Source organism: Camelus dromedarius, chromosome 17, assembly GCF_036321535.1.
Source record: "Camelus dromedarius isolate mCamDro1 chromosome 17, mCamDro1.pat, whole genome shotgun sequence".
NCBI classification, from domain to species: Eukaryota; Metazoa; Chordata; class Mammalia; order Artiodactyla; family Camelidae; genus Camelus; species Camelus dromedarius.
In genome coordinates, this window is record NC_087452.1 from 20,476,988 (window position 1) to 20,501,840 (window position 24,853).

Sequence of the window (24,853 nt, forward strand, 5' to 3'; positions counted from 1 at the left end):
CCCTTGATTCTGCATCTCAGATACAATTTCTTCCCAGCCTGTCACCCGGCCAAAAGCCTGATCACTGTGCTTTGGCTTTCTTAAGGATTTTTGTGCTCACTTCGCAAATCTGATTTTGGATTCTCTTCCCAGATTTGGAAATGCATGTCCTTGTAAGGAGGCCGGGTTGCAAAGCCTTTGGGGGTGGACCAGGCGAGCTGTGTTCTGGTTCTCAGGCTTCCCCTTCTATTAACAGTTCCGAACTATGGAAGTACAGATTTAGAGTGTTGGAACCGGAAGGGGGCTTGGAGAGCATCTCTGGTCTGGGGAGGATTTTCAAATTGTCTCCATGCAAAAGTGTGTGTGTATATGGATGTATTCCTGGAAAACAGGTCTGGAGGCTTCACTGGAGTCCAGAGGAGCTGGAATCTCAAATAGATGGGAGTCTCCAAGTCCAGCTCTTTGCTGTTACACAGATGAGGCACTGGAGCAACTGGCCCACGTGTCCCAGGCCCCTGGGAACCCCACAGGCGTGTGTGAATCTCTGGTGCTGCATCCAAGCATGGCGCTGTTTGGTGAGGGCAGAGCCGGATCTTGGACGTGTGAAGAACAACCAGGAGAGGGGTGGGCCTTCCTCCTCTAAATCCTTTTCTCCCCCCCCCCCCTCTTTTTTATGATGTATAGTCGATTTGTGATGTGTTAATTTCTGGTGTACAGCATAGTGATTCATAAGTAGATAGATAGGTATTCCTTTTCATGTTCTTTTTCATTATAGGCTGTTACAAGGTATTGAATATAGTTCGCCCCAAACCCTTTTCTGACCATTCTAGCCCATAGGGAGTGCTCTCCCTCAAGGTCTGGGATGCTGTTATTCTTCTTCATGCATCTTGGTGTGTTTCCGTGGTTCCTTGTCTGTCAGTCTTGATTTCTGAGCTAGGTTGGAAGTTTCTGGAAGACGGGCAGCATCCCCTGAATGTTTAAGTCCCGAACCGTGTGGGTGGTAAATGATTGGATTTTGTGACCTGGGATAACTTCTCTCCCACTTAAAAACTCGCTTTTAAAGTATCTTGAGTTCAGCGTGAACAATATAGCAGTCTTCCGGCAGCCAACTCAGCATGGGTTTTTATTTCCTTTGTATGTATATGAGTTCACACCACTAATGTAAATAATCTAAATGGTCCGTTTCTTCTCGTTGCCCCTACAGGTACCTCAATAACAATGAGTTGATGGCTGTACCGTCCCTGGGCGCTGCTTCGTCTCACATCGTCTCTCTCTTTCTGTAAGTGGCCCCGTTCGGGAGACCCTGGGCTGTGTGGTGAGCCCATGCTGTTGTCCTGCTGACCTTTGGTGGCAGGAAAACTTGTGTCTCTGGGCTTGCTGGTGAAAACAGGCCTTTCTCCATGGAGTGCTAATGATTGTGACAATGCCCTGCTGGCCATTGTGGGGTACAGAGAATTCAAACCTGCAAGTTTTATCTCATCTCTCACTTAGGGGAAAATATGGCTTTTTAATCCCTAGAGGTTGCATAGAATTAAAGTTCTTGGTCCTAGCAGGTAAGCTGCAATTTGGGCGAGTAAGTCAGACTTCAAGAAGCTGTGTGAATTACAAGACAGCAAACTCATCCACGTGGCCATGACTTTCATGGCTTAAAAAAGAAGCTCTCAGGCCTCTGAAATCAACGTAAAAGTAAGGTATTCATTGTCAGGTCAAGTGTTAGACAACACCCAACCTATCAATCATTATAGACAACGCACTGGAAATGAAAAGTGGTATCAAGGGACTTGAATGAGAAAGAAAGGAGGGCCCTGGGGTTGGGGGTGGGGGGCACTGTCATCGGCAGAGCTGTGAAGAGCCTCTGCTGGGTAGTTAAGTTAAGCGCCATGAGTTACCCGCCTTCTGTGGCCATCAGGTGCAGGTACTCCCTTGTTTAGAACTCACTCACAGGTCTTTCCAGATAAACCAGTCATGAGTCCAACAGTTTTCTAGACTAGATTTTATTGGCCACTCCCCCAGCTCCTTCTTCATGCTGCATTTCCTTGTCGACTTCCGCCCTGCCTGATTCTATTTGTTCTTGATTTTGCTGGCGTTAGATCTCTTCGGTGCACCTGTCCGGATCTTTTCTCGACACTGAGCCAAGCACAGGGACTTGGCGGGAAGGCGTCATCCGTCCAATGGCTGGTGTAGCTTGCAGGTCTCCAATTTTTGCTGGCCACGGGCCCAGCGTTCAGAGGATGCCGTGTCCTTGTGAAACATGATCTTGGGCTTAACCTTTTGCAAGGCACTGTGCGGCTGGGGAGCAGGGGTTAGAATCGTAGCCCAGCTCTGTGTTCTGGACAGCTTCATCTCTCTGAACCTCATGTTCCTCATTTACAGAATGTGTTCTTGGCCCGTTGTACACATAGGGAAAGTGAGCCCGGGGTTCTAGGGGTGTACGATCTACAGGAAGGTCCTGGTGCCCTGCATGACCCATAGTGGGTGATTGACAGATGGTGGCTCCTGCTGCTGGCTGGTGCTTAGTTGTCGCCTGGCCCCTTGGACCTTGGCATGATCTCACCCTTAAGGCCGCAGGACCTGAGCATCATTTCTCATACCTGTGAATTGCGAGAATGAAGGTAGCTTATCGTCCCAAAGGTGACAGTCAAGGATCTGACCTGCTTATTCTGTCCATTTGGCCTGTGTGTCTGGCATCTGGAAGGTGTTTTATTGCTGGTTGAATTAAATGAGTCACCCGTACGTGGGGCCACCTGGGGACATATCCATCCCTCACAGAGGGATGTGTGTGCTCACAGAGCAGTGCACCAGAAGATGCTTTTATTCCTCGCTATTTAAAGGACAGTTTCTGGACCAGCAGTATCATATCAGCCCCGAGCTCGTTAGAAATGCAGGATCTCAGACCTCATAGCAGCCCCACTGGATCACAGGCTGCCTTAACAAGGCCCACCGGCCATTTGCCCACTTGCTCAAGTTTGAGAAACACTGCGTTCCCTCCTCTTGCTCCTCGCTTGGTTGGGAAGCCAGGGCCACAGAGAGCATATTTGCGTTACCAGACAGGAAACGGAGGCTGCCCGAGTTCCTGGAAGTTGCAAAATCACGAGGTGAAGCGGGAGCTGGACACAGGAGCCCATGTGCTGCTCCTTCATCGTCACCCCCCACCCCCACCCCCGCACTGGGTGCAGGAGTGTGGCAGGTGACGTGGACCCGCCCTGAGCCAGCCGCGGGCAGGGCCCCCAGCTTGCCCCCAGGGCCTGGGGCGCTTTGAATCACGCCTTGCTCCGGTGACTAAAAATACATTTCTGTTCCTTGGCCCAAGTGCCCAGAGCAGTGGGGTTGGCTGGCCTTGTTCCTGCTATTCCATTAGACAGCGTTAAAATATGTAAAGTAGGAAAAGAAAAAAAAAAGACTCCCTCCCGCTTTTGATTCAGTTTGGAAAATGCAGGTTAGTATTGGCGGATATCACCTCTGGCCTGAAGCTGGTCTCCATCAGGCTTGATCAGTGATTCTCTAAAACTACAAACACTGAAGTGTCTTTATCTTCCTTTTCTCTGTGGGCCCCTGGTCTTAGATACCTGGGTTTAGTGCCTGCAGAGTTGGGCTAGCAGCATGACATAGGGGCAGCAGGATTGTAGATAATTTTGCTGTCATCCTTCATGCCTTCCCATATTTCCCAAGTGGATCATGCAAGGGACGGGGAGAAAATAGCAGAGCAGGCGACAGCTGAACATTACTACTTCCTCACCTTGACCTGCACGGGGGATGAGCCTGGCATCTCCAGCCACGTGATGATTCCAGCCATTCCGGCTTTGAAGAGCATGTTTTGCTGGTGTGTTTTGTGGCTTTTCAGAACCATAGCATTAAAAGATGTCACACGTTCAACAAACATTTAGTGGGTCCCTGCTGTGCCCCTGCATTTGGGGGCCCTGAGGCTGTCCCAGTGGGACCTCAAAAAGATTTAATGCCATCTCGTGTGGGAGGCTCCTGCCACACTGTGTGCAAATGTGGTTGGTCAGTGAGCTTAATAAATGTTCCCATCAAGAGCCCTTAGTCTCCAGATTATCTCATTTGTGGGCAGGAGGAGGATGAGATAAATAATCAGAATGTGGAAAGGGACCAGATGGCTGAGGCCATGTGAGTTAGAGGAGCGGGGACAAGTTTCTGGGGACAAGGTTATGGGCAGGTGCCAGGAATAGGGGGGACCAGGCATGTATCCAGCTGTATCTCTGATGACGTGCCCTGGGACAAACTGCCATTTTTTTCTCATTAGTTGAAATGAAGGGTTTGAAACACATGGTACAAGAACTCTTGCAGCTTTCACATTCCTTCCGTGACTCGGAAACTAAGAGTTGGGGCAGTAACGTCACAAAAGAAATACTGATGCGGCTGTCCCGTTACCACAGTTGCTGCATTCTGTCTTTTAGGAGAGGTAGCAGCTTTGTGGTTTTCAGCTCAGACACCTGTAATTAGGGACTTTTTTGCCTCAGGATTTTGTTTGCCGGTTGAGGTCAGCTCTCCATCTCTGTGTTTGGTGTTCTGTCTCCCAAGTCCGTGTCAGTAAGCCTGGTTCTTTGCTCACAAGACAGAGCGCTGATCCCCCGGACGGCAGCACCCTGTTTCACTGAGGTCATAGTGGGGAGGACTGCATGGAAAAGGGGTTTGTCTCAAGTCCGACTTTACTATCAGGGCCTCAAGACACAGTTTTTGAGAGTTTGAGGACCTGGAGTCATTCAGGAAAAAAGGTTAATACTTTCTGCTTAAAGGAATCTAATTCAATTAAAGTATTTGTCAAAGAGCGGATTTTTATTTGCATCATATTCTAAGGATAATACCAAAGCCATTTGTCCTTAATAACAAAAAAGCATCAAGGAAAGCTTTTAATAGGATTGGGTTGGAGCGAGAGAGCTAAATTTGATAAAATAGTTCTTAGAAAAAAAAAAAAACAGACTTTTGTTTAACGGGGGCAGAATCTGCCGGTAGATTTTCACGTTTGAGGGTTTTTTTTTTTTTTTTTAAATTTGAAGTCCAGGAAACTCAAGTTACAATTCCCACAGCAACAGTAATTTTGTGTGATGCATAAGTGACATTTCTGGGGAAGAAAAATTTCCGCTTTTCCTGTGGTGTTACTGCTCTTGTATCGCTGAGAAGATTGGTTCCAGTGGAAATGGTTGGGTTTTCTTTTTCAGTCCTAGGAGTAAAAAAGCTTGCTGTAAAATCAACTTTAGTTTTAAAGCAGGGCAGTTCTTTGTCTCATGCATATTAGCTGCAGCATGTTTCCCATAAGGCCCTTGGCTTTGTCCATATAACTTCTTTCTCAGTTGGTGTGTTTTAGACCCTGTCCCTTAACCACTCCTGGTCGCTCCTTCTCCCCTACCTTTGGCCTGGATCGGGTAGGAGGTCTGGCTTAAGATTTGTTGCAGTTGCCTGTGACATTGTAATTGTGCTATTAAAACCCTTCAGTTTATGTTGCATTTGAAAACACGTTGAAATACCTTTCACTTTGAATCTTGAAAAACACTTTGCTGAAAACTTTCTTTTTGAGAAAAAAACTAACACAACATGAAACACTGTTATAACTATTTTAAAGTGTGCCCTTCAGCAGCTTTTAGTACATTCTCAGTGCTGTGCACCCCTCAACACCCCATTCCCCCTAAGCAATCACTTCTACTGGCCCCTTCCTCCCAGGCCCCTGGCACCAGGAATCTGAAACGTAATCTGTTTTTTGTTTTGTTTTTTTTTTCCTTTCGAGGAAAATGTTTTTCTCTCATGTTAGCAAAGGTACCTGAAAGACTGAGAATATGAATAATTTAAGTTGAAAATATCAGAGGTGGATGTAACTACACAGCTGTGTATTTTGCTGTGGCCTCTTCACTGCAGAGAAACTGATTAAATAGAAGGGATGGAGTAGTTAACATCTCTTTATTGTAACTTCCGGAGAGTAAAACCTGGCTGGAAGGAAACCTGGTGTCCTGTCTGTGACCCCACTCGAAGCAAGTTAAGTGGAAGGAGCACTGGGCCGGGATGAGGGAGCCCCAGGCTGGGAAGGGAAGGACGCAGGGAGCTCTCCTTGGCTGGATCTGCTGGGAAAGTCAAATCAAAAGCAATCCTTAACTCTCCGTGTGCCGAGCAGGCCCTCTGGAAAAAGGTGGCCCAATCAGTCTTCTTTACAGGCTCATTAATGGGAAGATCAATTCACATTAAAGTATAATTAAAGAGCAAGGCTTCACGGGGAGGCTGTGATGAGCTGGGCTGGAGGGACGAATTAGTTTTGCTGAGAGTCCAGCCCAAAAGCCAGGGAGAAGGGGGCCCCGAACTCCAGAAAATTAGGCTCAGCTTGGGGACCTGAGCTGAGACTGTTAATAATCAGGTGAAAGTACACTGAGTAATAAACAGTCACATGGCATTGCTAAACTGTGTGTGTGTGTGTGTGTGTGTGTGTGTGCGCGCGCGCACGCAGACAGAAGAGAGAATTGATATTAAAATCCTTTTTTTTTTTTTTTAACCAAGATGTTTCTCCCCATAAGTATGAAATCATAGTTTGTCTTAAGAAGCGGAGTGGTAACTTCAGACTTCAGACTTCCATCCTGAGAGGCAGCTGGACCTGTGAGGATTGTAGGTGTGTGTACAGGTGGGGTGGACGTAGCCGTTCTCCCCAGGGTAATGGAGCATCTTCCTGGGGAGGAATTTGCTGGCAGGTCCTACTCATCACCAGGTGAAAGGTAGACTTAATCAAGATTGATAGGAAACGTGCAAGTGGGCAGTTCTTTCCTCCTGCGTCTGAGCGGCATCCTCCAGCAAGAACTCAGTTTGTCCCTGCTGCTGAAGGAAGGCCAGTCAGCTTGGGCACTGGGGTAAGAGGCAACCCTATCTGGGCCATTGGCTTCTTATTTGCTGCGAGCCTTCTGACACACTGACATCGGGATGGTGGAGTTAGCAACAACTGAGACACTTCAGGAAGAAAATGAGAACAATGTTTGCGAAGTCCCCATTCAGGCGTGAATGTCCTTGTTCTTGAGCTGCCTGTGGCCAGTTTGATTCCCAGACCCTGGAGGGAAGCCATGGCCCCAGCCAGAAAGCAGCCAACAGGAGAGTACATGTAAAATGGGGGCTGTGGCTCCTCCTGTGTCTTCAAGAGATGCACTCACTTTTCCTTCAGATAAAACATCACACCTATTTCCTGGGGAGATTGTGGCTGCCCCATCAAGTGTGTGGTTCTCAAACTGGACCGTTATGAGAATCCCCTGGAAGGCTTGCTGGGCCCCAGCCCGGTCTCTGATTGGGCAGGCCTGGGGTGTGACTGGAGAGTTTGCTTTGCTCACAGCTTCCCAGGTGATGCTGATGCTGATGGCTGGGACCCCTCCACTGAGAACCACGGCCTGAACTTACATAGTAATGTGGGGCGGGGCCACAGGCCGCGTGTGGGGTCCTTACCAACCCAGCCGCTTAGCATTTGGAGGGCAGTGCAGGAGTTACACTTACCCCACGTCACTGGCAGGGGCATGGACACGCAATTGTCTGGGAGGTGGAGCTCAAAGCCCTGGTTAGGGTATTTACTTCAGAGGAGAGTGCTGGGTGCAGTGGACACTCCGGAAGCGTGGGCGGCACAGATCTGCCTGATTGAGGCTGCAGGCTTGAGGCTCATGGCTGTTGTGAGTTTGTCTCCTCTTAATTCATTGGTGATCACGCCAGCCTCCCCATCAGATCTTCACCAGTTACTGGGAGGCAGGGAGCACTCAGGGAACAGGAGACCTGCTGTGCTCTCCATTGTGGGTGTTCCCGCCGCCACCCCCCAGCCCTGCCTCTGTGCAGGGAGTGCTCTCAGCACCACTGACCTTTCTGCTGATAATCAGTCACTTTTATCAGATAAATCTTTGCATGCGACTGAGACTTGAATGGTGCTGCTTTGTTCCAGGTGGAAGTTAAAAGGAGCATCTGAGAGGTGAGCAAAGGCATACTCGTCTGTCCTGATGGGGGAGTCAGAACTTGGGGCCCACACCTGCCCTCCGCTCTCCAGGTTTTGTGACCCACGTAACGCCTGTTTTTCCGGCCTTCTGCCATGGGGAGGCTGTCATCCTGGTGGTCAGGGGGCACAAGAAGTGAGAGGAAAGCGGAGGGAGCCCAGATTGGGGCCCAGGAGCTCACGTGCAAGGCCGCTGGGAGATGCACCAGTGCAGGCTCCACGGGAAGCCCAGGGTGAACAAGCTCACCCCACGGACCAGAGTCCCTGCCCTCAAGGGACCCGCGTCTAGCTGCAGAGGAAGATGAGGAAACAGTTGTCATACAGGCAAGGGCCGGGGAATGTGTCACCACTGTCACCGATGGGGTGCGAGATGGGGACAGTGCCCAGATGAAGTGACATGACGTGGACCTCCTTTCTCTACCCCCCTACAATTGACTTGTCAGTTGTAGGCATCAGACGGAGCCCCGCCATGCTCAGCTGACACGCCGGGCACTTGGAAGAGCCCCGGGAGAAGCTCTCGTTGGACATGGCTGGTTCCATTTTAAGTCCGATTTGCTCCCTGCCCGTTTTCCCCTTTGTCAGCGGGCCGGCTGTTGGGCAGGACCAGTGAGCTCCTGTTGGAAGACAGAGCAGGACCTCTGGCTCTCAGACCTGCAGCCTCATCAGACGCTGGGCACCCCCAGTGAGCCTCACAATAGGAAGTTCAACACCCACTTTACAAAGAAAGCAGCTTTCTGTCCCGGAAGCTTCCCAGGGGTTCTGCAGTGTAGACTGCCTCTTGCCCCGAGTCTCAGGGAGCCTTTTGCTGGGAAAGGAGTCGCTGAGGCCTCCGTGGCGAGCCTGCCAAATTACACACAGTCCTGACTTGTCATTTTCCTTCTCTCTTTCCTTTTTTTTTCTTTCTTTGAGAGCGGGGGTGGTGAGGCAGCCAGATGAGCAGTCCATCTGCAAATCATTTGCTGGGAAAGTGAAGCGAACACCAGCTGTGGGGTCTGGGGAGCCGAGGAAGGGGCGAGCCCATGGAATAGGAACTTGGTCACGGAGGTCACTGCCTTTTTTGGGAACTTGGTGGCGTAGGGTCTGTCTTTGAGTTGGCCTTTGTTATGTGTTTGGCTTTTTTTCCCCCCTCTCTGTCTCATTTTTTCTGAAGACCGTGTAAGCTTTAAATGTAGACCCAGTGGGAACAGTGTAGCTGGTGCAGCATGGATGGTCTGGGAGGGACGTCCCTCCTTCCAGCAGTGGGCGCCGGAAGCCCTGCGGGGCCATGTGACCTGAGGCCGGGAAGGGAAGCGGGGCGCTCTGTGCTTTGTCAGTTGCACAATCTCCCGTGTGAAAGGAGCTGGCCCCTGCCCATAGCCACAGCCTCCTTCCAACAGGGACCATTTCCTCCTCCTCCTCCTCCTCCTCCTCCTCCTCCTCCCCGCGCCCACTTCCTGCAGGTGGCTGCTCTAATCCACTTACCCCGGGGGGGAGCCTCCCTAGCGTGTGCACCTAATCCGAAAATGGCCGGCTCGACTTTGACCCCCGTGGTGACCTTGTGGAGAAGGCCGGGCCTATTGTGTCTGCTCACACCTGGGAGCCATTTTCAGCTTTTACAGCCCAAGTGGAAGAAATGTGTTTGCATTTATGCCGGGCCTTCCTTTCATAAGGCCTGTCATTGTTGGGCGAAACGGAGGGAATACTAGATTCACCCTGCCTGTTCAAAAGCAAGGGTTTTTAAAGATAGGATCACTTACTCAGTGTATTAAGTCGAGGCGTATGAAATTGCTGGGTTTTGTAGTTCAAAAATGGTCAAAACTCACAATGGTTCAGCTTTTGAGGTGGAAATTGGGATGGTCCCTGTATGTGGATCACTGACGTTGGCAGGCATTGCTCTGCATGCCTCCCCAGGCCTCGTCTCACTCTGTCACCTCTGCAGTACTAGGAGGCCCAGGGTCCGGTCCGTAGATAAGCACCATTTTACAGATGATATGCCTGAGGCACAGAGAGGGCAAGACACTTGTCAGAGTTCACACAGCAAGTAGCAGAGGTGAGTCATGATCTCATTTCTCTTTACCTCTGGAGTTTTGTGTTCACTGTATATGGGGAATTAATGTGGTCTGGGAGCCTGAGAGGGTCTTGTCATTGCAAGTGCTGACATATTGAATTGAATTAGGAGGGGGAAGCCTCAGAGGTGGCCAGAAGGCTCTGATGTTGCTCTGGGGTGTGGAAGAGAGGCTCTGCCCTAGGCAGGGGCATCTCTTAAAGCTGTGTGCTTGCCTCTGAACACTGGGCAGCCCTCCATACGCTTTTCATTAACTGATGCAGAGTTCTAAGAAGGCCTCCTGCCCTGAAGATTAGCCTCCCCCTCTCTTCACCCCCTAATCACACCCACAAGTTGGTTACTCTGAGCTGGTCCTGGTTGTCCGTCTTTCAAGGGCGCAGTGAGAGAGACTCATCTTGGTGTCAGGTCTCTGCAGAGCCCAGGCGTGTTGTGTTGTCTGCCCTCGAACACATCCCTTCAAGGCGAATTCCTCTGCACTTTCCTCACTGCCTGGATGCCTCTCACATCCAAACAGCTGAGATGATGGTGCCAATTGGTAGTTCTTCCTTCCCAACCCCTTTAACCAGGAGGTGAAAATGTGTGCTGCCAAGGATGACAGGGGGGTGGGGTGCAGCCAGGTGGCACCCCTGGGGTGTCTTCTCTGGGCACTGCTGGTGTCTGCTCAGCTGTATGGCTTTGCCCCTGGGGGCAAAGAAACACTTTACCAGTGGGAAGGGGTACGGGGGAGGGGGCAGGCTGCTGGGATGGGAGTCTGTGCAAAAGCCAGCACTCCTTCCCTGAGTAGTAGAGGGAAAATGTAGGTGCCAGTGGATTTCTTCACTGTACGGTGATTCCTGCATCCCAGGGCTTTATAGAGAGGGGACGACTCTGCATAGTGGTTTAGAGAAGGCTCTGGAGTCAACTGGACTCCAGGTGTGAGTCCTGCCTCCATCTCCTGTGCTGTGTTCTCTCCGTCCTCAGTTTGCTCACTCACACAGCGACATTTGCCGAGACACCCACTTGTGAGGATTCGCTAAGTACGTGTCTCAGTACGATGTCTGGTGTCTAGCACAGGTGCACCAAGTTGGAGGCACTGTTTTGCCACTGACCCACCAGGGCCCTCCGGGTGTGGGCGGAGCTGGCCTAGCTTTGGCTGCTGTTTTGAGGGCGGGGGTGTTGGTCTTCTCCAACCAGGAGGCCTGGTATTGGAGACGGGGGCAGAGTCTCTTCACAGCCCCTAAAAACAGACTGTACTTGCAGATGCCCATTGTGGCTCACAGCCTTGTGAACCAGCTGAAGCTGATGGAGAGTCTCCACACTTGTATGCGTGTGTGATCCTTTGCTTTCTGGTGTACAGTTCCTGCCGTGGGAGCTGCTGGGTGCGCCAGGAGAACTGGCTTCCTTCCCTCTTCCCATCGCCCTTTCCTCTACCTGGGGAAGGTGCAGCAGGCGGCAGAGCACCATGTGGATGTCTAAGCAGTGGCTCTCATCCTTGGCTGCACAGCGGGCTGACCTGGGGAGCCTGAAGAAACCTAGATGCTCAGGCCGCATCCCAGGCAGGTTAAATGAAAACCTTGGAGCTGCAGGGCTGTTGGGGAAGGGGCATCAGGTGCAGGCATTGGTTTTGTTTTTGTTTTTGTTTTTGTTTTCCTTTTTAAAGCTCATCACATCCTTTCGATGTGTGGTCAGAAGTTTTAATGAGCCACAGCTGGGCAGTTGCAAGTGAACATTTTTGTCCCCTTCTTCCCTCTGATACCTGCCTTCCTGCCCTTCACGCCTGCTTTTTTGTTTCTTTTTCTCACCAGGTAGAGGAAAAATAAATAGTCAGGCTGTCCTTTAGTTTAGCACTTAAGATTCTGGGGGGTCCCCAAGAGAGATTTTGTTACCTCTTTGACCACTGATTTCATGGGACGATCCTGTGACTTGGGCCATTTAAAGTGACGAGGAGACGCTTTTGCCTCAGTGGTGTGTTTGGTCTGATGGGGTGTGCCCACCTCATTCAGTGATCACAGACCTTGACTGTGCGATTACTGCCTAGTCTGGGTCGTTACTTTTCCCCTGAAAGCCAGCCCACCCACCGCTCAACTTGCATTCTGCCTGTAAATCAGAGCAGTCCCATTATGATGGTGCCAAAAAAACCAAAACCCTCTTTATAGTAGAAACTATAGGCAGAACTTACTGAAGACTCTGTAAAAACTGTTTTCTTTATAATTCCAAAAATAAGATGTTGTTCTTCTTTAAAAACAAAAAAAGAAAGAATATGTGAATAAATGCTGTAGAAAGTGAAGGGTCCCTCTGATCTCACCCAAAAGCTGTATCGTAATATAGCAAAATCCGAGTGCCGACGTTGAGTTTGTATAATCACCTGGTGGATTTGGTGAGGGTTGTGCTTGGAATTGGACCCTTCAATAAGTCACAAAGAGTAACTCGAATTTGGGAAATAAGGGGGGGAAATTGCCTTGGAGTCTTTGGGAGCCTGACGTTTTCTCCAAATCAAGCGTGATTCCTTTTTGTAAGTGGTTATCAGCACGCACAGTGACGTTTTTCTGCCTCGGAATCCACGTGTGGCAGTCAGTGTGAGAACAGGCCTTTCCAGGGGCTCCCCGTTCTCCTGGCCTTGCTGACAGCAGCGATCACCCCTGTCACCACCCTCCCTCACTCTCTAGTGTGTGTTTACAAGAGCCCTGATGTGGGGCTGCTCCTGCAGTTATGCGGCTCCAGGTAAGAGCTGAACGCCTGTCTTCACTTTCCCCCGTTGCCTGTAAAAAAGCTCTGAGCTCCTGGGAGGCTCAGGAAGTTGACCAGGGACATGGGTCCAGGAAGCAGCGTGCTGCTGTGCCTGGTAGGTCCTGTCAGACCAGTTTCCTGGTGAGGCCAAGATTCATCCTGTCCTTCCTTGCCCTGGTGGCCTCGGGGGTCGCCTCTGGGAAGAGACAGCACATTGGTGGGGAACCCACCTCCCTCTAGTACGGCTGCTCCTTTCAGGCGTTTGATTTGAGAACCTTGGTCCATTCTCTTTCCACCTCCAGCTGGACATGGGCGTGCTAGGGCGGCTTCTCTCCTGGCGGGAAAACTGCCCTCGCCGTTCTCTCATCAGGACATCACCCTTGGAGGCGCTCCCTACCTCTTCAGCTCAGGATGCAACCCGTTCCCAGTGAGGTGGTGCTGGGGCCAGGAACAGGAAGGAAGCATCCCCTCCTCCCGCTCGGCCGCTCGCCCTGCCTCTGCCGGAGACACCCTCCAGGATCTTTCACAAGTCACTGCTCCGCTTTGGGCCTCTGTTCTGCCAGCTGGTTCCACTTCGACCACAGTTAACCCGGGTCAGCAGTACACACGGCTACTTTCTCTCCTACAGACCTGGGGCGGGATCTGGGCTCTGTGTTCTTTGGAGCAAACGTCCATCTCTAGTTGAGAGCTTCTGTTGTGGGTGAGCCACGAGGTAAGGGACCCCGGGTTCCTGGTAGAGGCTCCGATGCTGTTAGTTCTGTCTCTTGGGCCCACTGAGCACCTGTGTTGAGAAGCTGCTTCAATGATGCAAGGTCAGCATTGTCGCTCTTCCTGTCCACTCCCACCCCTGAGACACGCTCCTCGTGTCTGAAGGGGCCCTCATGGCCTCGGCTCCAACAGCCTTCAGACTTGGCCCTTCTCTTCCTGTCTGTCTTCCCTCCCACGTGACCCCCACAGAGCCCTCCGCTCATCACCCCCCACTCCACACCTGCCACCCAGTGGGGAGCCTGCCTTGTGGTGGCCCCAAAGCCAGTGTTTGGTGTAGAAATGAAGGGAGGACCCCTTCTGGCTTCCCCGTCACCTACGAGATAAAGCCTCAGCTCTTTCAGAATTGGTCCCTGGTTCCGTTTCATCCTGGCCTCTCACCACTTCCTACCTCGAACTTTACATCAAACTGCCTGTGATGTGAATCCACACAGACCATGGCTTCAATTCCAAGCCTTGTTCATCTTGTCACATTGGTCTGGAATGGCTGTCCATTCCCGACCTCCTCCCTAAAAACACTGTGTCCCCATCTGTCCACGAGCCCATCACTTCTGTGTCCTTCTCCTCGACCCAGGGATGTGGTGTGTGCCACATAAAACGAGCCACCTGGACTCTTGTGCCTTGAGATACTGTCAGTTGCTTCATGAAGAAAGGGATCTCGTGATCACATAAGTTTGGGAAATGGCAGAATTGAGCAGAATGAAAGATACCTCTTTTTTTTTTTTTTTGGCAGGGAGGGTAGGTAATAAGGTTTATTTCATATGTGTATTTAGTTTTTAATGGAGGTACTGGGAACTGAACCCAGGACCTAGTAGTGCACGCTACGCACACACTCCACCACCAAGCTATACCCATCCCCCGAAAGTTATCTTTCTTACACCTGCTTTGAGGGTTGGCCCGCGCTGACCAGGGAGGGATAGATGCAGCCATTCCAGAGCCTTTTTGTGAAGCTCCTCCCACAGTCAGGGTTCCAGGGATGATGTTTTGAGAACCTTGTGTCTGGCAGTGCAGGCCTGACCTGTGTCCACCACCGTCTAGTGTGGACGCCCAGCAGGCCCTCCTGCTCCGCCGGGTGTACTGTGCAGGGGCACGGCTGAATCACAGGACACAGAGGCGCAGCAACTCCTCATACGCCTGGCAGGGGCCACTGGGCCTCTCATCAGCTTGATAAACACCTTTCTCAGCAGATCCACACCACCCCCACCCCCCGCCCACCAATTCCTTCCTATTCGGTGGAAGGTAATTAAACAGTTCATGTGTGTACCTAGATTTCAGAAATTTTACAAAGCCCAGGAGTTCTGGTGCTTGGCCCTGAGAACAGAGGTGTACTGTGGACGTTTCTGCTTGAGACCAACTGAGGCAGCGGGTCGGCTGTCGGCCGTTGGATTCCGCCGTGAATTCCACCAGGGCTTCTGTCTTGATTCCATTGTGAATGTCTTGCCATGTTTCTGCTGCTGTTGTAATTAGTCTTTTTGTTTCAAGGTGACTAGTCTCATGCTGTTGTAACAAATACTGTAGAGAGGTCCTCATATCCCCTTAACTCCGTTTCCCCCAGCGACAACCTCTTGCAAAATCTCGTGCAACCAGGGTATTTACGTCGAAACAGCCAAGATGTAGAGTGTTTCCACCCTCACGAGGATCCCTTGTGTTGCCTTTTTATATTCACACCCTTTTCTTTCCTGCCCCCACGTCCCTGGCAATGTCTAATATGTTCTCCACGCATATAATTTTTCACTCAAGGAGTGTTATATATACATGGCGCCTGCAGCTTCTCACTTTCCAGGACTTGCTTTTTGTTCGGTCGGCATCGTTCCCTGGAGATTGGTCTAGGTTGTTGTGTGTGTCAGTAGTTTTTTCCCTTTTTACTGCTGAGCAGTATCCGTGGTGTGGAGGGACCACACTTTGGTTAACCATTCGCCTCTTGAGAGACATCTGGGGTGTTGGCGGATTCTGGCTATTAAGAATAAAGCTGCTGTGAGCATTTTTGAGTGACCATAAATTTTCATTTCTCTGAGAGAAATGCCCTAGGGGATAATTGCTGCATTGTGTGGTAATTGTACGTCTAGTTTTTTTAAGAAAGTGCCACACTTTTCCAGAGCGGCTGTACTGTCCCACCAAGCAGTCCCGGAATGATCTGGGCCTCCGCATCAAAGCCAGCATCTCTTATTACCAGGATTTTTTTTTTTTTTAATTGAAGTATAGTCAGTTTACAGTGTGTCAATTTCCGGTGTACAAAGTAATGTTTCAGTCATAAGGTTTTTTAATTTTAGCCATTCTATAGGTGTGTACTGAAATTTCATGGTGGGTTTTTTTTTTTTCAAAATCTGTAATTTTATATATTCTAGACTATAAATACCTAGAGAACTCATTACCACCATGAAGGTAACAAAATTACCCGTTGCCCCAAAAAGTTTGCTGGTGTCTCTTTATAATAATCTCTCCTTGTCCCTCCTCCCCATACCCCTTCCCATTCCCAGAAAAATCACTAGTCTGCTTTTTGACGTGAAGCGTTTCCCGAATGACTGATGATGTTGGTTTCAGTCACTTCATGTGCTTACTTGTCATCTGTGTGTTCTTCTCAGAGTACTGTCTGTTCATGTCTTTTGCTCATTTTTTTCCAATTGGATTGTTTGGGGGTTTTTTGCCGTTGAGTTTTGTAAGTTCTCTGTATACTCTGCATACTAGTTTTTTGTTCGATACGTGGTTTGAAAATATGTTCTCTCAGTCTGACACTTGCCTTTTCATCCTAACAGGATCTTCCCAGAGCACATGTTTTTAATTTTGCTAGAAGTCCAGTGTGTTAATTTTTCCTTTTATGGATTGTGCTTTTTTGTGTCAAATCTACAAACTTTCCCTAGCTTTAAGATCCCAAAACATAGATTTCTCTTATGTTCTTTCTTAAAAGTCCTCAGTTTACATTTGACATTTAGGTCTATGATATGTTTTTTTTTAAAACCTGAAGCAATAAACAACAAGGTCCTACTATCTAGCACAGGGAACTGTATCCAATAGCTTGTAATAGCCTGTAATGAAAAAGAATATGGAAAAGAACACACACACACACACACACACACACACACATACATATATAACTGAATCACTATGCTGCACAGCAGAAACTAACCCAACATTGTAAATCAACTATATTTAACAAACAAACAAAAACCTGCAGCAAAGAAGAAAATGGCAGCCTGTGGTTTCAGGGAAGAACAGAGCAAGTGTTGGCTCCTGTGGGAACCCTGAACGGGGCGGCAAGGCAATGGTGTGGTTGTGGGTGGAGAACGGAGGTGCTGGAGCTGGTGCCACTTTGATGTCGTAGCGGGTCTTTTCATCTTCAGAGTGGTTAAGAAGGACTGCGTTAAAGGGCCAACTCCTTAACCCCACCTGCACACATCCCTAACCCTCCCACGGTATAGTCAAGCCGTATGCTGACAGCTTGGGAAATTGCGTGGTGAGAGATATCCGGGGTCATATGATGTGGAGATCAGAAGTCTTCCAGATGGGGCAGGAAGCAGGCCTGGTTTTATTTCGAAAGGCACGTCAATGGTATCACTCCCCAGAGGGGAGGATCTTGTCCTGGGGGCCGCAGCCAAGTGCTGAGACAGCCTCCTCCGTGGTGGGACCTGCGGAGCGGCTGGGAGGCTGGCATGGGAAGCTTGGGCAGGTGCCCATGGCCAGCAGGTGGGGGAGGATTCCTTCTTTGGCCCCTGAGAGAATTTCAGGAGCACCCCAGCACCCACTGTCCTGTCTCTGTTCTGGTAGCCACAGGCTGTCTCCAGAAAGGAGCATAGCCTGGAGGCAGAGGACTCCTGGGCATGCATGCTGGTGCGCTGGGTGACCCCGGACCAGCGTCTTACTCTCTCTGAACCTGAGTGAGCAGGTGCCTTCTGTGGTGTGGCGAATAGCAGTAGGTGAACAAGTTTCTTCTGCTCCCTGAAAAGTGCCCAGTTCTGTCTTGTCATCCTTATTGCCTGAGGGTAGGAGAACCGCTTTGACTCACCTATTTAGGGACGGCGCCAGTCATCTTAAATATAAATAGGGGAGGTCTGGTTGGGCCTCGAAGCCGCTGTGCGTGGACCTGCGGTGGGCCAAGGGTCTGGGAAGCCCACGTGTGCTTGTGGAAGGGGCGTGAGGAGGGGCATGAGTGCCGGATGATGGCAAGACATGCCCTGTCTGCCTCTGCAGTCAGCTCCTGCCTCTGCTCGGATTACAGAATCAGTGTGGGGGCGAGGGGCACACTGGCGGATGCTGAGGAGAGGCGGAAGGCACCGGGTGGTGTCCAGAGAAGCCCTTTTCCCCAGGGTGGTTCTGCCCACTTCTGTAATGAGGCGATTGGTTTCACATTCGAGTAGGAGTGTGGCATCAGGATTCGTGCCTCGGCTCCAGTCCCAGCTGCGTTGCTTCCTGCTGGTTAACCTTCCTACACCTCACCACCCCCGTCTGTGAAATGGGGATGGTAACACTATCCACCTCTTGGGTTGTCATGAGGCTTAAATCAGCTGAGCCTGAGCCTGGTTCCTGGTGAGCAGGAAGGAAATGCTAGATGGGTTAGTGCTGGCCCAGCTGCTGTTTCTCTTGAGAAAGAAAAGCATGCCTCCTCGGTGGGTGAGCAGCAAGGGCGAGCTTCCCAGGAGGTCCTGCTGCCCAGTGGGGCCGACTCTAGCCTCTAGCATGAGACCCGAGGTCCCCAGGGCGCCATTCCAGGCCTGGAGCAGGGTGTGTGCATGAGAATGCTGAGGTCCCGGGATGTGAGAGGGGACTGTGGAACCAGCACCGTCCCTGACTGGGTGAAGGGTGCCTGAAAAAGGAGAGGAAGAACTCTGCGTGGCGGCCCTGGGGCCCCGCCCTGGGGCACCCTTTGAGGAAAGGCCATAGCTCCGTGGGCTGGTCAAACGGCTGTGCCCACCCCTAGGACCCTCCACCTCCGAACTGTCAGGCGGGCCAGACATTTGTATGCTGAAGGATCAAGTCCCAGAGTTCAGTGTCTGAGGTCGAGATAAGTGCTTTATAAAATATCTATTTAATTCATTTACATAATTGACAAGCCCATTAAAAGAATATGCAAAAGAGAGAGAGGAAATTCTGGCACCGTCATCCTACGCTGTCCCAGAGCTCCGAGTTGGAGTCCTCCAGCCTTCTCCCGCTGGTATCGTTTAGAGAGTGCAGGTCAGATCTGAGTCCTGCCTTCTGCTGTAGCAGGTGGTATGGACAGTCTGAGCACCTGAGTGACTGAGGCAGCTTGATGGCCGAGGCTGAAGTGGGAGCCCGGCCCTGAGAGGGACGAGGCTGGAAATTTTGAGTGAGGCCTCCATATAGTGGTTACATTTATTCAAGTCCTGAATGGTAAGGTCGACAAGAAACGAAAACCACCAGATCTGTGAGGAGCTGGTGACACAGCTGAGGGTCTTAGATCCCTGGGTGACCGCCGGTGCTCTGCCCCACCCTGCCAGCTGCTGCCTGGCATTTGTGGACCTCAGGGAGAGGTGCTTGCTCTGTACAACGCAGCGGCTCCCTCATGCCACATGCGGCGAGGACCCTCGTTGGTGGAAAGCGATCCATTAGAGGGGATCAGCCCACTGCAGCATCTTCTTGAAGAGGGCCTGTGTGGACACCCTTGAGCCAGGCCTTCGCGGATGCTCTGACCACCAGGTTCCTATTTGTAGCTGTCACCATCTTTCACACCTTTTTTTGCCAGAGTGGTAGCTCTGCCCCTTGGGTCTGGGAGAGTCTGTGCCTAGAACTCATGTTTAGGCTTTCTGCCAACCTTGCCTGCTCCCCTCAGGGGGCGGAGCTGAACAGGCATGGACCCACGGGCCTCCAGAGTTAGGAGAGATAGGGTGAGTCCAGTTCAGCCTTGTAGCACCCACAGGCTCCCTGCTGGTGCTGCTGCATGCGGTTCGCGTGGCTCCATCTCGCAGCCGGGCCCCTCCTCTCTGAGATGCTGAAGCTCACACCCGTGCAGTGGGACATGCAGGTAGCAGGTTGCCAGGGAAAGGGGAGAAAAGGAGAAGACAAAAAGGGCCAGATTGACTCACTGAGGGGAAGATCAAGCCAAGAGAAAGAACTGAGTAAGCATGTCAGTGTGACCAAAAGGGAGAAGCTCTCTTGGCTTTTCTGCCCCAGGGCTGCACCTGTGTGGATTGGAATTCAGGGGGAGGGGCTCACCATTCCTGCTCTCCATCTCCTGGACTACCTTGGTGCCAGATGGCCCTGCCCAGACCCAAGGCAGGCTACCTCCCCGTGGTCTCGGAAGTAAGTCCCCCGACAGCCTTTCCAAGACCCTGCCAGGGAAATGGCACAGCCCTTCTCCCCAGGGAGCACAGTCCAGACGGGGCTGGAAGGACTTCCTCAGGTCAGCATGTCTGGTGGGAACTCCCTGATGCAATTCCTCCTCATCCTTTTCCACCGTGGCCAAAGCTGGAGTGGGGAAGAGTGTGGGGATGGAGACCTCGGTTAGGGCCACGCTGCCCTCACTGCTCCTGGACCAGGGAAGGGGGACCGTTGGCCACCCTCCCACCACCACCAACCCCGGCTGATCAGTGAATGTCCATGTCTGGGGTCACACTGAACTCAGGAAATGCACAATCATCCTGAAAACCCATTTCACTTGACATTTCCTTCTTAAACAGTGTTTGACACCTTCTGTACCTGGAAAGGGCAATTCTCCGTTACACCTTTCATTTCTCTCTTAAAAAAATTTTTAGTTGGATAATTGATCTTCCCTCAGAGTGTTGTTTTTTTTTGTTTTTTGTTTTTTTTTTTTTGCTAATTAACATTCCTTTATTTGGGAATGTGGTGGTGAGAAGGAGACCGAACTAGAGTTGTAATTGTTTAGCAGGCATTTATTGTCTTTTATGTTCTACGCAAGGTTTTAGGTGCGAAGGCTATGGTAGTAAAGAAAATGGGCTGAAGCCCTGGTGTAGCTTACATTCTAACGATGTAATGATCTTGGGACTGCTTAATACCTTAGGAGGTTTTGTTTTGTTCCATTTATAATTAATAGGCTTTTAGAACAGTTTTCAGTTTACAGGAAAATGGAGTGGAAAGTACAGAGACTTCCCACATGCACCCCCACCTCCAGCTTCCACTACTGTTAACATCTTGCATTAGTGCTTTGCTGATGGGACATCAATGCATTATTATTAACTAAACTGATAGAAGGTTCACTGTTGGTGTTGTACATTCTGTGGGCTTCCGCAAATGTCTGGTGATACGTATTCACTATTACAGGATCATGCAGACGAGTTGCACTGCCCTAGAAATCCCTTGTGCATCACCTGTTCGTCTCTCTCCTCCCAAAGCCTTGGCAACTTCTGGTCTTTTCACTGTCCCTATAGTTTTGCCTTTTCCAGAATGGCGTATATTTGGAATCATAAATAGGTTGCGTTTTCCCATTACCTTCTTCCCCTCAGTAGTGTGGGTTTCCTAAGGGGGTTTTGTTTCTGTGTTGGTAGTTTACGCTGCATCCTGGTGATTTGCAGTCCTTTGTGGCTTGGGTCAGTCCAGACTTCACAGAACTGTGGTGACTGCCTCTTGACTGTGCCTGAGCTTCTTCATTCCAGATCTTGGGTTTCCAGCTTGATGTGTGTAAGCCAGTGGGTGGGAGGACCAAGCAGGATCTGGTGCATCAAGGAGCCGGGCGGGTGCCGGGCACCCCCATAGGGATAGGGCCTCAGGCCCCCTTTGCAAGGAGTGAATGGGAACAGTCCATTGAAGACCCCGAGGGGAAAGTGACCCAAAAGGAAGTGAACAGGTCGGGAGGTTGAGTGACCCGGCCCAGTCCTGCCCTCGGAGGGTTGACCCCGCCTGGTGGAGGCTGTTTATCCCGCCACTGGGCCGCTCTTGTTTTTTATCCGATCTCCACCTGAATAAACAGATCCGGAACGTCATCTGCAGCCAGGCTGAGAATCGGCCAAAATTCCCCAGGGAACTGGTGATTCACCAGCAGTGGGTGGGGGGAGGGGGAGTGAGCAAGAGACAGAGGAGACCTGCTCATTCCCAGTCTCATTTCCTGTCCGGCACGGAACCCAGGCGGGGCCGTCCTGACCAGGCGCTGGTTTCTTCGAGCACATTATCGATCTGCGCAATAGAACAGATGGTTTTGGTTTTCATTTTTACAAAGATGAGTGTCAAGCAGGCTAGGGAGAGGCTGATGCTTTCAGCTCTCATTCTGAGATGAGAAACTTCTTCAAGTTGGCTTAGGAGAGCTCTTCTGGATTCACGTGTTGTTTTTTAAACTCTCCTTATCTTGATTTTCAAGCTGCATCTGGTCTTTGGTCCTGACCTCAGGCATTTTCACGTTTTTCTTGCCAATTTGAGACTTGGAATTATTAATTCTCTCTCTTCTTTTTCCTTTTTTGGTGCTGTTTGGCCCCCACTTAGAATAAAATTATTCTGTTTGACCCCTAGATGAGATTAGATTGAGCTTTGTTGAGCTCTGTGGTCCCAGGCCATTTCCATTTCCCTGATGCTTTTTTGGAGGTAGTGGTAGGGGGTATGTACAGGAAGCAGAGCCCATGAGGTCAGTGGCATCTGAGAATGTGGTTGGGTGAGGCAGCATGGAGCATGGTCCTTGGATCAAAGGACGTTTCAGATTCATTTCGACCTTGGGGGATTTGTCTTAAAAGGAAACCTCCGGTGTCTGCTGAGACCTCACCTGCCTGTGCTTGGGGACTGGAGCAGTGCTACCTAGACTTCACCACTTGCCAGAGGGACGTGCAGGTGTGCACCAGAAGGCACATGCCAAGGGCACGTCCCCACACATAGCTGCGATTTGTGCAGTAACCCAAACAAGATAGAATTTGGTGTCCATCAGCAGTAGATGGGAAAATAAATGACGGTATATTCCCTCAAGAGAAATATTACACAGTGATGAAAAAAATTGAGTCCTGCTAATGCACCCACATGGATGGGTCTCATCATGTTGAGTGAAAGTTGCCACATACAGAAGAGGCTATATGGAACGATTCCACATAGATAAAGTACAGAAATAGGCAAAGTTCATCTTAGGTGGTAGAAATCAGGGTTCCCTTTGGGAAGAGTAAATGATGAGGAAAGTGACAGGAGGGAGCCTGCTGGGAGTTGGAAAGGTCTGCGTCCCTCACGTGGGTACGTGGGGACAGGCATTGTGTAAAACTGCACTGAGCTCTGCGCTTAGCATTTATATGGCTCTCAGTACGCCTGTGATAATTCAATTAAAACATTTGCATGTGAACAGAACAGCTGTTACCACTGGACTGCATGGCCTGTTGGATAATGCTGTATTTTTCAACAAAGGAGAGATTGTTATCTTCCTGTGGGCCCTTGACATGATTAACACCTTTTGGCGCTTGCAGTAACACAGTGAACCCCTTTGGGTAGACATCAGAGCGACTCTACTTTGCGATGAGTTTTATGCTAAATCAGTAATACCGTGTGCACCCCTTCATCCTGATCACGTTGATCAGATCTTGGAGCGCCAGGTCCACTGGGCAGCGGGGTTGGGTGCGGCAGTGCAAAGCCACAGTGAGATTTCCAGGGCAGTGCAGTGATGGGCCAGGTGCACAGTGCTGTGGGTGCTCAGAGGCTCCAGGGTGTGGAGTTTAACTGTATCTGCCAGATTCGCTGTGGGGAATGGGGTGGGTGGGGAGTTAGCTTTTACCCCCATTTCCGGGCTGGATTGAGTGAAAATATTTCTTAACCAGAGACTCAAATGAGGCAAGAGCTTACCTTGAATTTTACTGAATTGTTAAGTAAGATGTTTTATAAGTTTGATGTAGGTAGCATTATGGAAGGTCTGCTGTTTCTAGGAAGAGTCACACTCCAGGAGCCGACCACACGGGCTTCTGCGAGTCACCATAGCTGTCCGGGAGAGCCAAGTGCCTGCCTGCGTAGCTGTTAGGGCTGGCGTGTTGGCCAGCTCTGATGTATTTCTCTCTGCCTCGTTGGATGAACTAAAAAGAGTGAGACGATACAATGTGAATCTCTGTTCCCTGTAAGATCACCCTGCTCACCAGCCTGTCTCCACTGGCTCCGGTCAGGAAGGAACCTGGGTCATCTTCCAAAGAGCATAAAAATGTTGTAAACTTCGGTTCCATTTCACTTCCTGAAGGGGGAGAAAAGAGCTCATTTGGAAAGATGATGATTAGTGGTGCCTGATCTGGGCACTGGAAGGAGCCGGGAGGGTTTTCTCTGCTGAAGAGAAGCATTTAGCCCCATTTTGCAGGTAGTTAAACCACATACAGAAAGTGACTTACACGCAGTTCGTACGTTACATCAGAGCTAGAGTTAGAATCTGCGTCCCTGCGCCCCAGAAACCCAAACTCCTTGCTGTAATGTGGACCAGGGCTCAGTAAACTACAGGCAGGGGGCCAAATCTGCCTCACAGCTTGTTTTTGTCAATAAAGTTTTATTGGCACACAGCCACACTCTGGTTTACATACTGTCTGTCTACTTTCAAAATTGAGTTGTCAGAACAGAGACCAAATAACCCACAGAACCTAAAATACTTAAAATCTGATGCACTGGAGAATACTTTGCTGAGCCCTGGTATAGATAGGTGCATAATCTCAGCAACTAGCTGTAATCCATCTGACCCACCTTGACCCTGTCTCCGTTGATCTCCTCACCCTTTCTTCCTGGCTGTTATCTGTGACATGAGATCTTTTCCGCCACTAACGGGAATACCTTGTAAACCCTGCTTTACTGAACCAAAGTGGAAAAATCATTTCTGATAAAAAGTTTTACATGTTGGTTTCAAATGCCTCCGTCTGTTTTACTGTCTAATTTAACATCGGCTCTGAAAATGTAGCCAAGTGGAGAGAGCTTATCTTGCCTGCGGTCCGCCTTTGAAGACTGATTTTATTTGTAAAGCCTCGAACAGGTGTGGGTTTAATAGACTCCTGCTGTATTAAGTTTTCCGCGCCCCAGAGGGCAGTGCAAGGGGGAGACCAGCACAGGGTGGAGGCGCAGGCTGCGTGACCGGCCCCCACCCCCCTCCCCCAGTCCCTGTCACCACAGAGCTGTTCTAATTCTGTTGGGTGGAAGAGAAAGGGCTGGACTGCTCCTTTGATGAGGCCGGTCCGAAGTCCTCCCATAATACCATCCTCTCCCCTTCCCTCTCTTCCCTCTTTCTTGGTAAACCTAAGGGCATCCCTTTGCAGCGTATCTCAAAGGCACCGTTCTCATCTTTCTGTCCAGGATGTCCATCAGTAAGGACCAGGGCTTCATCTGCCTGACTTGCTGAGATTGGCCCTCCGCAGATGGGAGATGGGCCACTCACGCAGGACTCTGGGAGGCTGGGACCAAAGCAGGCCTGGCTGAGGCCAGTGATGCAGACCAGTCTGAGCTGGCCTGGGAAGAGCCAGCCAGCATTCAGATCCACCGAAGCTTTGCTGAAGGTTGATGGATTGAATCTGGGGAATTGCACT

General features: G+C 50.4%; 1 protein-coding gene across 3 annotated transcripts in view; it reads left to right on the forward strand.

Moving 5' to 3' along the window:
- LRIG1 (leucine rich repeats and immunoglobulin like domains 1) overlaps positions 1-24,853 on the forward strand; it is a 210,042-nt gene that overhangs the window by 143,399 nt on the left and 41,790 nt on the right. For 2 of the 3 annotated variants that reach the window (XM_064496328.1, XM_031470696.2), the window contains exon 3: positions 1,184-1,258. In XM_064496328.1, coding sequence (XP_064352398.1) covers positions 1,184-1,258 — 75 coding nt within the window. Of the gene's footprint in view, positions 1-371; positions 604-1,183; positions 1,259-24,853 lie in introns of those variants that run through there. The other variant, XM_064496329.1, reaches the window with a different exon arrangement.